Raw genomic sequence first — 14,297 nt, 5'->3', positions numbered from 1 at the left:
TCAGTTGACCATTGTACAGAAACTGATGAAACTACACTTGGGCGCCACTAGGTGGTCAGTAGGAAATAAACGTCACAAAAACCTATGGCCTCTGAACGCACAAGGCCAGAACCCGCAAAGTCCAACCTCTGGTGCAATGCACCTTTACCTACCCCAGGACCCAGCGTTTCCATATCACAAGATAAGGCAGCTGCCTTGGGTAGCCACCACTAGCTGGCGTCGACTAAAAACCGAAGGGCAGCAAAACTGCCTTTATAGCGATGGACGAGAAGCACTTCCATTGCAAAGTTCTGTTTTTGAACGCCGAAAATCCTTGCCCTACTCTAACTTATACCCCCAAAAAAGGTAAGACAGCTTACTGGGGTGAGTACCTGCAGCACGTGCAGCTTCCAGCTGATCTGCAGCTCGCAAGACACCATATAAGGAGTCCTGGGCTTTCACTGAACAATGAAGTGTATTCTGGGAGTTGTAGTTCTTGATCACTTCAATTGAACAGTAAAAGACAAGCCCAGGACTGGAACCAGGATCCTGAAACCAGGGTGAATGTTTTTTTTATTTAGTCTTGTACATGGGATGTGCATTTCAGACACTTCCAGAAAAGAACTGCAAGGCTACAAGTGAGACTGAATGCGCCTCTGAAAGGGCGATGCAAAGTTGAAGTTGTTGAAACGCAACGCAGCGGAGGGACCACAGTTAGAAGGTACCAAGTGACTAAAATCAAAGATGAAGGTAAGTGGCTCGAGCGTTAGCGGACGGGCATCCCAGCCACGGATTCCCTTTTATTTTTCCCCAATGGGGCCTCCTTGATGGTTAAGAAACCCAGGACAGCCTGGCACCAGCTCTCCACTCGGAAAACATGAGACCTCACCTACTCAGTCTCGGTTTCAGGACAACAGTGAAAGCTGTTATGTTAAAAATGCTTTTAACCCTTTGAGTGCTCATGACGAGGTCAGCTCGTCATGAGCTACGGCGCTCCGGTGCTCATGACGAGCTGAGCTCGTCATGACCTCGCCCATTCCGTGGAACGCTCGCACGCTGGGCTGATTCCCCTGCTGTGCCGAACGTTCCATTGGAACGGGTGTGGCCATGACGAGCTCAGCTCGTCATGAGCACCGGAGCGCCGGAGCTCATGACGAGCTGATCTCGTCATGAGCATGGGGGCACTGCACGCGCCCCCCCGCCCCCAGCACAGCGGGGGAAACAGCCCTGTATGGAAGGGGTTAAGCGCACGTACACCAAGCGGTTTCATGGCGCTGAGAAAAAGAGAGGAAGCGGCATTAACAACACAGTTGACTTTACTGATATGACTGAGAAAATAAAGTCTTTATCAATTTCCTGGACTGCACATAGCAGGTTGCCAGCCTCACTTCCACAGGAAGCGAGTTCCAAAATTGGGGAGTCAAGACCGCAAATCTGAGCCCCCCCCATGTTATTTGCGTTTAAATGAGGGGGTAATCAACAGATTCGAATTTGGAGGGACGTAGATTCCTGTGTCCCCTCTCTCACGTGGGTGGCGGCAACACTCTGCCCAGAGGTCTCACCGATGCTACCCCAGGAGCACTGAGAGGCTTCCTACATGATAAAGTTTTTCTCAAGAGGTTTCAAGAAGTTTTACCTCATCCAATCAACATGGAAGGAACTTCCCTGGCTCAACCTCCAAGCCAGCGTCATCTTCAGGACCAGCTGCATCCCCCACAGAGCCCTCCGAAACAGCACTCTGTATACTCATTTATTTATTGCATTCTATACAGCACGAGAAGGACTATCACGGCATCGGAGCGCTGTACAAAGAGAGCTAATGAGGGTTGCAGAACAGTAAAGACACCTGTCACTTAAGATCCGCTGTACATAGAATTCAAAGACCAAGGCACAATATAATAGGATACAATATGAAATAGGATGAATGACAGATTCAAAATAGTTCTCATTAAAACGTATGTTTTTCTAGTAGTACGGCTTTCACTCCCCTCTTGAAAAGCCTTAGCGAGGTAATTGCTCTCATTGAGGGTGGTAGGGAGTTCCATTTTTTTGGAGCATATCAGCAAAGATGCAGCCATGTGGTTTCCTTTTTTTGAAAATGGCTGGTATGAGGGATTTAGCTCTTCTAGAATTGTGGAGAAGTGTGGCTCAATGGTTAGAGCGGCAGACCCTGATGCAGAGGTCTGGCCCGGGACCAGGGTTCAATTTCCGCCTCGGCGGGTCTTGGACTCAATTTCCTCGGACCTGATAATTCTCGCCTCGGTGCCTATTCTAATCATGAGTCCCACTCTGCAACTCTGGGCAATAGCTTGCTTAATCTCCACAACGGCCCCAACAGCGCTGGGATACCTGGCTTCACCTTGGGGGTGCCCAGGAGTGGACATTTCACAGGGAAAAAGCCAGGAAGGGTTCCACAGTGGTATGCGTTACAGCGCCAGGACACCCATGGGTATTAGTGCGCTTTAAAAGTACAAATTACATTACATTTACATTACAAATTACATTAGAATCCCTTCTGCTTCTTGATAGCTTGAGCCTATTCACCAGGTATTTAAGACCAGAATTATGTAGAGCTTTGGGAGTTATGCATGCCACCTTCAGTTGGATTCTAGCTTCAACTGGGAGCAAGTAGAGGGCTCTGAGAAATGAGGAGACGGCACTCGCTGGTAAGCACAGGTATTGTTGTGCGGTGTCAATACCACGAACGGTGCCCAATATACCGCAAAACCCAAGCCAACGCCATTAAACAAAGAAGCATCCTAGAACGCCTATTGTCAATGTCTGCGAAGCAGGACAGGGCAAAGCATATTATATTGTTTCGCAAAACTGTACGGTCCCTTTAAATTATTGCTTCTAATAAAACAATACCGCATTCCTTAAGAAGTTATTTGTCCATTAACCCGTTGCGTGCTCATGACGGAACCGTTTTGTCACGAGCCTCTGGTGGGCTGTGCTGGTAACGGAACGGTTCCGTCACGGCCCACTCGCCGCGCCTACGCGGCGCTGATTTCGCGCCTGGGCGGCGCGTTCTATTAAGCGGGCAGGGCCCCGACGGAACCGCTCCATCACAAGCACAGCCCACCCGAGGCTCGTGACGGAGCAATTCCGTCACGAGCACGGGAGCGCTGCGCCGCCCCGACTCCCCCTTAGCACTGTGGTGCAATAGCCGCAGCAGCTAAGGGGTTAATGTATATTTATATCTCCAAGATTGTGACCAGAAAGTCCACCCCCATCCACGTGGTACACTTGAGATTCTAGCCAACATCTACTTTCTTTAGTTTCCACATTAGAATTTACTACCCAAGATTAAACGTTTATATGATGCTTACTTCATAGCTTCTGGTCACTCCAAAAAATGGGGCACGGGGGCCCTACATAGACGTATCTAACTTTAACATACTGTCCTCATTCATTATAGACCTGAATACCAGATAGGGATTGTGATTCTTAGCATTCTTGACCCCATTCAAGTGGAGTTTTATCAAACTTGCTATGTATATTTGCGTATAGATTTTGTGGGTAATCTTTTTTAACTCGTGTTTGACTGCTCATCTTCATTAGCCGCTCAGCTGTGTGTAGGTACGTAGTGATATTTCCATAGTGCGGATCTTGTAAACAGTAAAACCTCATACACTCTGGGCTGTGTTGGAGTTGACTCAGATAGGGTTCATCAAGTGTGGATTGACAATCCTTTGGATTATACAAACACATTTCACATATTTACAACTGCACACTACATATCACACTCTTAGGCACAGGGAGAATGAGTGATCGGGTTAGAATCACGTTTAGGATTTTAATCACGCGCTCAATAATTAGATTATTGGTAAATTTTAGTTTTACCGAGATTGAAGAATACTGAGTAGGTTGAAACTAAGGTCACCCCCTTGTTTTATGAAACAAGTATTACAATAGAGAGTTTTTTTTCTTGCCTTGCAGCCTCCATACAGCAGGAAGCCCCTTGGATTTGTCAACACTAAAATAAATGAGAACAAAACGTGTGCACAAAAAGCACTTTATCTCAGCACTTTATAGAGTGATATTGTGTACGCCCCCCTCCCCCCCCCCCCCCCCCCCCCCCGTTGCATAGTTCCTAGGTTAGGATTTGGATTAGCGATAACGTTTGATTTATATATGTGGTTACCTTACAAGGGATTTCTACATTGTAAAATATTCTGAAATGGGCGCCACTGTGGGCTGACACTCCACGTGTCCCCCACACCCCTTTCCTGCTGACATTGAGTTTTGTGGGGTTCTGCCATACATATTGTTACCCAAGAGCCACCCCCCGTCTCGTGTCCTCCTTCATTTCACTGTCTCACTGAGTTACCGCGAGCTAGCCTATTTTATTGTATATGCTGTTTGTCCAGGCTTATTGCGGCTCACAATTTGACATATTATTTGTGCTTTATTTTTTTTCCTATTGTACTGTTTTATAGATTTTTAAATAAGATTTTAGAGGCCTTGTGTTCGAAAATTGAAGCTTAAAAATGTTTGCCCATTACTGGGAGTCAATATAGGTAATGTCTTTTGGTCAAGTCAATTTTTAATATTTTTCCGACACTTTTGCGAGCATGGAATGTCTTTAAGGACAGTTCGTCCACATTGATTTCTTCAGCTTGTGTTTTTGTTGCAGTGATCTAATCCCATTTCCTCCTCCCCAGAAGTAAACTGATAGCTCAGCTGAAAGCTACGGTTACCAGATAATGCCTGGTCCCTGGGTACACTAGCCTTCCTGTCCTGGGATAACCTCTTAAACACCATAGCAACCTGGAACTCAAATCCAATTGGCTCAAATAAAGTAAATAATCGTTACCATGGCAAGAGTACGTATACATTTGGTTGTTAGAGGAACGCGGCAACGGAAAACCAGATGCGGCCAATGACATGACTCCATTGGGTAATCCTAATTAAAAAGCTGGCTGAAGAAATCAGCCAGCACCACCACCTGGGACTTAAAAAATTAATCATGACCTGAAAGCGCACAGGTTAATGAGGAAAAAACTGCAAGAGGCCTGGCTTTTAAGACATTATTCGATCTATGTGGCTCGGTTGAGCATCCCACCTTACCATCGAAGCATCACTGTGTTCGACTCGCGTGTCCGCTTGGTTACCCTCATACGGAAGATGGTAAGATGTGAGATATACGAATACTTTTAATGAATATCTAGTTTTGAGTTCTCGTCAAAGGCTACCCCTGCGATCAGATCTTGAATGCACTCAGTTGCAGGCCCAAGACTCAGCCGGTGGAGCGGAATCTGTTGTGTCTGATAAGCGATAAATAAAATTGAAAGGAGAGGTCTATTTTTACCTATGCTGAAAGAAGCAATGCAGAATTCACTCAGTTTTTTCATTCCTTGGGGACAATCTCAGAGTTTACTTTATTGTTTTTTAGCATCAAATGAAGATACATGGATTGATACGTCAACATAGTATTGGAAATTTATACCAACCTGAAAAATAATGTCAAATAAAGCTCAACAGAAAACAATGCAACGTGAAGTCCTTTTTAAGTGATACTTAAACGAGACGCGGTAAGACAGTCAATCTTGAATCTGACCTCCTTGTCCAGCTTGGATGTTGAACTCACCTTAAAAAATTCTCATCATGTAAGAAAGAGCCTGACCTGATCTCTGCAGCTCATCTTCAGTCTAACTTGAAAAGAAAGGATGGCCCACATGGTAAGACCTCTGCTAAAACGCCTAGCCCTGCATCACAAACACGCAGCCTAGCATCGCGCCATCTGAGAAATGGGAGCGTTCTGGCCAGAAACCGGTCCTCAGTAGCTTGTTTCCGGTCCAGGGAAGGCATGGCTTGGCAGTTCGGGCTGGACTGTTCCCATGAGGCACAGGGTCAGACTGATTTGCATATGGCCATGTCTGAACTGGGGTGGCAGAGTGGGCTAAAGAACGGTGATGGATTAAACCCAGATCAGTTGACTGGGGGTGAGTGCTTGTATTGTCAACGCTCAGTCCATCATTTCTTTTGGTTTTTCTTTGTTCGCCATAAGTTGGCAGGGTATGCTCAGACGTGAGCCCCTTGCTCACTTTGCCACTGGATTCAAGTGAGCCGGGCTGAAGACGGCTGAAATGCCAGAAACCGGTCCTCAGTAGCTTGTTTCCGGTCCAGGGAAGGCATGGCTTTGCAGTTCGGGCTGGACTGTTCCCATGAGGCACAAGGTCAGACTGATTTGCATATGGCCATGTCTGAACTGGGGTGGCAGAGTGGGCTAAAGAACGGTGATGGATTAAACCCAGATCAGTTGACTGGGGGTGAGTGCTTGTATTGTCAACGCTCAGTCCATCATTTCCTTTGGTTTTTCTTTGTTCGCCATAAGTTGGCAGGGTATGCTCAGACGTGAGTCCCTTGCTCACTTTGCCACTGGATTCAAGCGAGCCGGGCTGAAGACGGCTGAAATTCCAGAAACCGGTCCTCGGTAGCTTGTTTCGGGTCCAGGGAAGTCATGGCATGGCAGTTCGGGCTGGACTGTTCCCATGAGGCACAGGGTCAGACTGATTTGCATATGGCCATGTCTGAACTGAGGTGGCACAGCGGGCTAAAGAATGGTGATGGATTAAACCCAGATCAGTTGACTGGGGGGGGGGGGAGTGCTTGTATTGTCAACGCTCCGTACATCATTTCCTTTGGTTTTTCCGCGTTCTGGCCAAGACAGGAAGATTGAATGGGGTTTAAGTGTACCAGAATCACAAAGACATTTTGGATTATGGCAATCACTAAAATCCAACTTTCTCGGCTATAGTCAAAACTGTAAAGCATCAGTCAAACTGTGGTCATAGGATGCAAAGTGCGAAACTCCAAACTTATGGAAAATGACGGTGGACGAGTGACGGCCAAAAATGGAAATCAGAGCATCAAATCCTTTATGCCAGTTTAATTGATGTTGGTACCAGTGCAAAGGCTTCTTGGCGCTACAGTTCTGAGGAGTTACTACACAACATTATATCCCGATGAATACATACAGAGCTTTCAGTTATTGTCGTGAAGCAATGAGGAATTTTGATACCACAATTGCTAACAGACCACTGTACCCAAGAAAAGTTTCTAGAACTGCAGCGGGCCAATTACTTTTTTCTAGAATTTACGAATCTCACCTGAGAGACGAATGCCCAGGTTGTACAGTAGGGCAAAAATTTCGTTTCCAGAAAGGAATCAGTGCCGTAAGATTCACAAGAGACTGCACGTTCTATTTACCCACAATTAACCTGTAGTTTGTGGTCGACTTAGCAATCAGAGAACAATAATTGATCAAGGAAAAAGAGAAACAACTGGCCATGCTTGCCTTATTCCTTCCCTATCAATTCTGTGCTTGGTTGATGCACCTAGGAAAAATTCCTAATACTGCAAAGTTAAGAAGCAACATTAAGATATGAAGATGCACTTGACGTGTTATTTGCTGTAGGAAAAGTACACCTTATGGCATTTGAAATTTTAAAAAACTTTTTACAAATTTTAAATTTAGAAAATCTAACATATCTATGCGATTGTGCGTCTCAGGAACGAAAGTAAAAAATAAAAATTAAAACAAAGATGGTTATGTCGGAAAGTCAGGTTTGTGGCAATGATTAGGATTAGTTGAAGGAGGGTTGGGGGGCAGAGCTGGCTAAGGATCAATCATGGTCCTGATGTTTTGAAAGGTTTAAGAAGAAAAAAAAAGCACGAGGAAGGACTGGGGTACGGCAACGGAGAGGTTTCTGATGCTCCCAATAAATGCTGAGATTACGGCAAGACAAATATCAGTTTTTACCCAACCTGACAGCAGAAAACGATAATCCGCTCAGTGCTTTGAGGCCTGGCGGCGCTTCGATTTACCGTATTCTATTGACCCGTCAAATGAAGACATAGTGGCGCGTTGTCAACATCAGAATGGAAATATTTGCCAGTCTGAGGGATAATGGCAAAGAAAGGCTAAAAGAATGAAAGTAAACTGGAGGGAAGGGGGAGCCCCAGGGGACCCCTCAAGAAGAAATGTGAGATGCAGAAGCAACACTTGAGATGCTGAGGTCTGGCCAGGGTCCGCCAGGAGAGCTTGAACCAGTAAGAAGAGGCTGCTGGGCCGAGAGCTGCTCCCCGCGGATGGTCTAAAAAGCTTCCGGATGGATTTAAGGACGATTTCACTTGATACTGTATGTTTGCGGTTTCCCGATGGATGGCGTGCCATACTCCACTATTGACTGATCATGTGGTTTTATGCTGCCCCTTGGACATTCGTTTATCAATTACTTTCAATGACGAAACACTCATTTACTTGAGCCTTGGTGTAAAAATAACAAACGCTGCCTTTATGGGCAGCGCAAAGACCCTGCCGCTTGCTGTACCGAATTATCGTCAGAGTAATGACTGACATAGGCACGGTGTCCTAAAGATCGTCTACAAACAGTACCATCCCAGTTAAAAAAGCGCTCCGATACCTTCGGGTCTAGCCATCGCTATATAAAACTCATCAAATAAATAAATAAATAAATAATTTGGAAATCTATACCCAAGGGGATGATATTATTGTAAACAATGATAAGGACACAACATTTACCTAAGACGATATTTTGAATATTCGAAGATACAACCTCCTGCTGACTTGATGAGGAGAATTGACATGCATCAATAGGTGGGAGGGAAAAGGATGAACATAGAGTGTTTGTACTTTTCCAAACTAGTTCTCGGTCAACAAACGTCATCCGGGTCTCTGCAGCACCATTCCCGGGAGCTCCTTCAACCCCCCCGCTAGTTCTAGGTGCTTCTGCTAGAGGATCTCCAAGGGTTTACGTAATGCCCACCCAGAAGGAGAGAGGGGTCTGTGGTACCAATGAAGCAATTACAGCATGAATGCCACAGAGTCAGAAGTTGGTAAGGTGCAGAACCACCAGATAAAATGACATCCGGGGGGATCTACCCAAGAAATATCTGATTAACACTAGAACTGACCACTTGGAAATACCAGACCGAGACACCAAGTCACAACAGAGGAAAAGATTCAGGTTGAAGCTCCTCATGAGGGTAGAGTCCTCCGTTAGCCCCGTCACCGCAAAACCCACCCTCTGCCCCCCACGAGGTACCAAGACGTGGGGCAGTGGTGCTGCTGTTCACAGAAGTGCTCACTCATCCGCTGACTGAGGGCGATGCTTGCGTCTTCAGTCATTGCAAGGAGACGTCCTTCAGTAGCGAGAGAGGGGAGTTCACTGGTTCTTTCGTTGGTGCACAAGGGTATAATGCCGGCTATTATACACTATGGGACGCAATAGACGTCTAGCAAGGAGGCCTAGGCGCATCTCAGCTCCAGCAGCCCTCTTTCACTCACCTAAAGGTCGCTGTCCATCTGGGTGTCAAGGTGTGCTTGTTCATGTCATCTCAGTACCTGAAACTTAGAAGCCAAAGAGCTTTCTCACCAGAAACAACTGGTATAAATAGACTCCGCCTCTGGGGCCCGATGCTTTGGGTTCTCGGACTCGGTCCATCTCTGGATGCCTGGCTGGGAACGGATATCGGCTCCCGTCAGGCACCTACCCTACGGACACTGCTTCAAGCCCCATCGTTGCACTACATCACCCACCGGTGTGGGTGGGTGGCCCTCACGTTGGTGATTAGCCACGTGTACCCCGCTTTGGAGCAGCTCAAGCAATTCCTTACTACTTCAGCCCCCAAACTCTGCTGCCGGCAGCGCCAGGTGGCCCCGATACCCTCTTCTACCAGAATTATCCATTCAGCACTTCACCTCTTCAGATGGATCTGTTTGGGTCTCATTATGGGTACTTGAGCTGGGTGAGTTTTGTTAATGTGTCACACTAGGGTTTCCCTCCTCCCAGGGTCTCTGGGGACGTCTAGTAGCTCTGACACATGACAACTGTTATCAGGCTCTGCTTCATGTCACAAACAGCGTCCACAGTGGGATAGTTACACTCTGTATCTCTGTAGTGTGAGGGAACCCCTGCAGATGTGGGTCACCCAATGAATGCAGATGGAGCCGAATGCACGAGGAGAAGCGATGCCCACAGCTCTAACCAGGATGAAGAACAGGAATGGACCACCCCAAACCTGCAATACTTTCCTCTAAAAATATCTACTGACCAAATTCAAAGCGATTCAGAGGAGCAAAAAGGAGTTCAATGTAGAGAAACATAAAACGGAGAGGATGTGGTCTAACGGCCAGGGCGGTCAACCTCAAATCTGGAGAACCAGGTTTGAATCTCGGCAACGACGCTCGACATCCTGTGATTCTGGGCAAATCACTTAATCTCCCCGTGCCTTACAAAAATGAATGAGTCCTTGTGTAACACAACTGGTGCTCATGTAAAGTGCTGTGATAGATTTGGGTCATGTTCGCACTATATAAAACTCCAATAAAAAAATTTGCATGTTCTTTCGTGACGCAACCAGCCATACGAACCACACTTGTGGACTTGCAAGAAAACATAAACCATGATTTGAGGTAAGAAACATTCTGGACAAGACAGTGGAGTTTAAAGAAGAGTGCAAAGCACCAGCGCCAGGGAAAGTACACGGAAGGCCCATTCCACGCACCAGGTGTCTGCAATGGCGGCAGCGGGCGCCGCAGAAAGGTACTCTGAGGAGTCTTGAGACCAGTGGCCACCAGGAACGACAAGATGACCAGATATCCGCTGAGGGGACTTACACACACCATAAAAAACAAATGCCAGCGCCAGCTCCTCCACTATGGCGGAGGAGTGTCGCCCCCACCTGCCAGCAGTCAAAAAAATGAGAATTAAAACGATAATAAACTCTGGTGTATTATCGTTTCCTTTTTTCTCAAGGAACCATGCTTGGGGGAGGGGCCAGGATGATGACATGATGGTGGAGGAGCGGTGGGCGCTGCTATTCAGCGCACATGACGGTCTGGCTGGCCGTCTCAGGACGGCCAAACCAGCCTGTACTCTTAAGCTCTCTCCAATCCAAGCTGCATTGCGGGGTTTAACTGGGAGCGCAAATCATCAGCGCTCTGGCCAATCCCGATACTCCTTTCAGCAGCATGAAAGCAGCATGGTTTGGTCGCTGGGGACTCTGGGAGCCTGGGCCTGCAGTGGAGAGTAGCGCGATACGGCAGGTAAGTGTTTTTTTTTCTTTTCTTTATTTGTCTCGTCATCCGTCCATCCGTCCCTGCCCCTCGTCCCGCCACTCTATTGACACACAGGCCGCTACTGACAAATGCTCACTTGAGGGATGTGATTGGCTGGAGAAGGGCTCTAAGTTTGTTTTTTCAGCCACCAGTCAGCTCCAACTCGCAAGTTTTGAGCAGTGGAAAGCAAAGATACCAGACCCCAAGGGGATGGGGGGGGGGGGGGGGGGGGGGGGACCAGAGGCACAAAAAACTCAAGTCCTCTCCCATGAAAAAACATAGAAAAAAGCATAAGACTCACGAGTCGAAAGGAGATCATGATCAAATAGGATTCAGGAGTTTCAGAAAGAGTTAAAAAAGGACAGCTTTATGGTGGAGAAATAGGCGTGTGTGCAGTTGGGTAGATGTGATGGCAGGGGTGGGGCGGATAGCGTCACCACACAGGGCCTGCTCCCAACCTATGCTGCACAGGGCTCAAGGCCACGAGCTGGATGAAGGTAGGTGCTGGGTGGAGAGCCAGGTCACAGCTCTGTGCCCTATGCCACATGTATATCACGTTCATATCAATTTTTGAACTTTCAAATTGAATGTTGAAAGAAATGGATGTAACAATAAGTCTTAACTTGTTAATATGTCCGTGTGCTTTTAATGGTACAATGCATCTGGTATTTTGGAACATTGTTTTGGTTTCAATTAACTAAACAATACAACATTTTCACTTTCACTATACCCAACCCGCGTGGGGCTAGTCACGCCCGGCTGGCTGATCGCAGGGGTTGGGATCAGGTATGCCAGGGCATGGCTACCAATGATGGCCTGACCCAAGGTTGTGCGAGGCAGGGGTGGTTGACAGGAGGTGTTGTCCTGCCTGGCCTTGTGCCCAGTACCCGCTGAAATGCCCTTTGTTGTTGGATGCAAAAGATAGCATAAAAGAAATGGCACTGAAAGAAAACCTTCGTTATAAACTGAGGTATGGATCTGGCTCAAACCTAACAAGCTACTGAAAGTCACCAGTTATGGCTACGAGCACACACCCTAACCTGTGCAGCCTGCCAAGCTCAAAACATGCCTTCCCTCCCTCCATCCCACCACCCCTCAAGAGGCAGAATCCGCCAGGTGTGCCAAGGTACAGAAGCGGCATCGCCCTACCTTTCACCGACTCCGACCTCTTGGGCAGGTCCAGGGTGTCAAAGTTTCTGTCCATGTCCCCGTTCCGCTTCCCTGTGCACAAAACAGAAATGTAAATCAGCAGGGTTCATACTCGCTGATATGAGGCAGGTGTAGATGCCAACATGAAGACACCACCTAGTGAACTTTCTCAAAGTTATTTTTATTGCTACATGAATTACACAATATTAATTATTTGAAAATTATCTTTCTTCTGAGAAACCATAATGAAGGCAAAAACAAGGCTGACAAGTAAGACTAGGCTTTTGTGGGCAAAGAGAGACAAGAGGCAGATTTATAAATTAAACTCAATACACAGACTAGAAAGGAGGGGCTGTTCTCACTGCCATCAATATGTATGTATGAATGCCCATAAAATGTGTATAAATTTTCTTCAAGTAGCCATTTAAATACATACAAACCCTATCTTATGTGAGAAGTATTCATGTAGCGCCCAAACCATACAGGTTAAACAAGCGCCTCATGGTGGGGAGGCTCCAATGCAGGACACACGAGGAGCGACTGGTCCTGTTGGACTGGTTAAGGGTCATTGTGCAACAACCCCCCAGTATGGTTCGGTGATGCTGGAGGAAGGCCATCTAGATATCAAGCATCCTCCGGGCATCTACTCCTGGCCTCGAGCTGGCCCAAGGCACTTGTGAGCAGCTCAAGCCCCTTCGTGAGCATTCTGGGATTTGTAGTTTTCAGAGTCCCATTATGGAAGCAATAGGACCTGAGCATAAGCAGAAACCAGGGATTGTTGGGCTACTCACACATGACTTGGAACAAATCGAAATCTCTTTGAACAGTTAAATGTTTAGCAGAACAGTGTTGTTGATATAATAGAAAAGCTACAGATTAGAAGGCGAGAATAATCTAAAGTGTGTGGTAGGCACAGTGGTAATACCCTTTATGTGTCTGCACAAAAGACAAGTGCTAGGGAGAAAAATGTGCCCAAATGCCACAGAGAGAAAAAAAAAACAGACTCCTCCTACCATTCCAGCAGGTTGTGGAAGAATAAATCAAAAAGAAAGCAAATGGTTACACCAAAAAGAGACTCACCTGGGTTAAACCATTCCTCTACTTAGCAGAAAAGCAGCAAAGGAAACAAAAAGAACGAGAGAGACGGAAGAAATCAAAATGAAACAAAGCATGGCAAGATAACAAGTACAATCCCCATTGCAACAACACCCACAGTGTCCACCATCTTAAGAAGAGGGAGGGCTCAGAATATATGGAGAATAGAAGATTTCCCAGCAGGTTTCATGTCAACAGTGAAAGGGGCTGGGTCAGTTATATTCAACTGAGTCCGATCCGCCTTTCAGGGGCGACAGCATGTTGGCACGTCTGCCAATCTTCCATAGACCACCCCTGACTTGTACATTGTCCAGTTGTCTTCCTGAAGGGTCTGTGCAGATCAGAGCTGGAGAGGCCTTCAGAACCCCACAACAGCACTGCCAAGGTCTTGTGAAGGAGGCATGTTCTAGCAGGGTCTGGTGTATTCTGCTGTCACGCCCCAGTGACCCCACATGTGTGCTGTCCCAGGAGTGGGGCAAGCCACGCACACACTACTGCTGGCTGTAAGTAGATTGGAGCCCATAATCTCTACTTTCTGTTCCTCCACCCAAAAGTCAGAATATCAAACACTTTTGTATAAGTGTTGAAAGACCCCGCAGCCCACATCTGCGTCTTCAATTAAAAAGATAATAATTCTGGGAGAGCTTAAGTGACCCCAAACACAACTTATGAAATCCTCGTCCACTAACACTTCAGCGGTCATTGTCCTCTAGAAAATTATCATTTTATTGGTCAAAGTTCCCAAAGATTTAACTAGTTTCCCATCTTGGTGATGAGAGGATCACAGCTGGTTTAACGGGAACATTTCTCTTTGATCATGTTGGTAAGTGTGATCACTAAACCGGTAGATCACCCCTACATGCACAACACCTCTATTGATACATGTGAAACATTTATAACCAGATGTGTTCCTAGGAAGGTCAGTTAGAAAAGAATGACTATGGATGTCAGCTAGAGGCTAGGTAAGAAACAGAAGTACAGACAGAAG

The 14,297-nt window shown here is 46.6% G+C and overlaps 1 protein-coding gene across 2 annotated transcripts in view; it reads right to left on the bottom strand.

Annotated features, from left to right (window-relative positions):
- ARVCF (ARVCF delta catenin family member) overlaps nucleotides 1–14,297 on the bottom strand; it is a 771,519-nt gene that overhangs the window by 103,731 nt on the left and 653,491 nt on the right. The window contains exons 10-11 of one of the 2 annotated variants that reach the window (XM_086942623.1): nucleotides 13,295–13,312; nucleotides 12,215–12,286 (exon numbers count right to left, since the gene is read on the bottom strand). In XM_086942623.1, coding sequence (XP_086798749.1) covers nucleotides 12,215–12,286; nucleotides 13,295–13,312 — 90 coding nt within the window. The remainder of the gene's footprint in view (nucleotides 1–12,214; nucleotides 12,287–13,294; nucleotides 13,313–14,297) is intronic. The other variant, XM_086942624.1, reaches the window with a different exon arrangement.

Source organism: Lissotriton vulgaris, chromosome 11 (assembly GCF_964263255.1).
Source record: "Lissotriton vulgaris chromosome 11, aLisVul1.2, whole genome shotgun sequence".
NCBI lineage: Eukaryota > Metazoa > Chordata > Amphibia > Caudata > Salamandridae > Lissotriton > Lissotriton vulgaris.
This window is presented reverse-complemented; position numbering and strand designations above follow the sequence as displayed.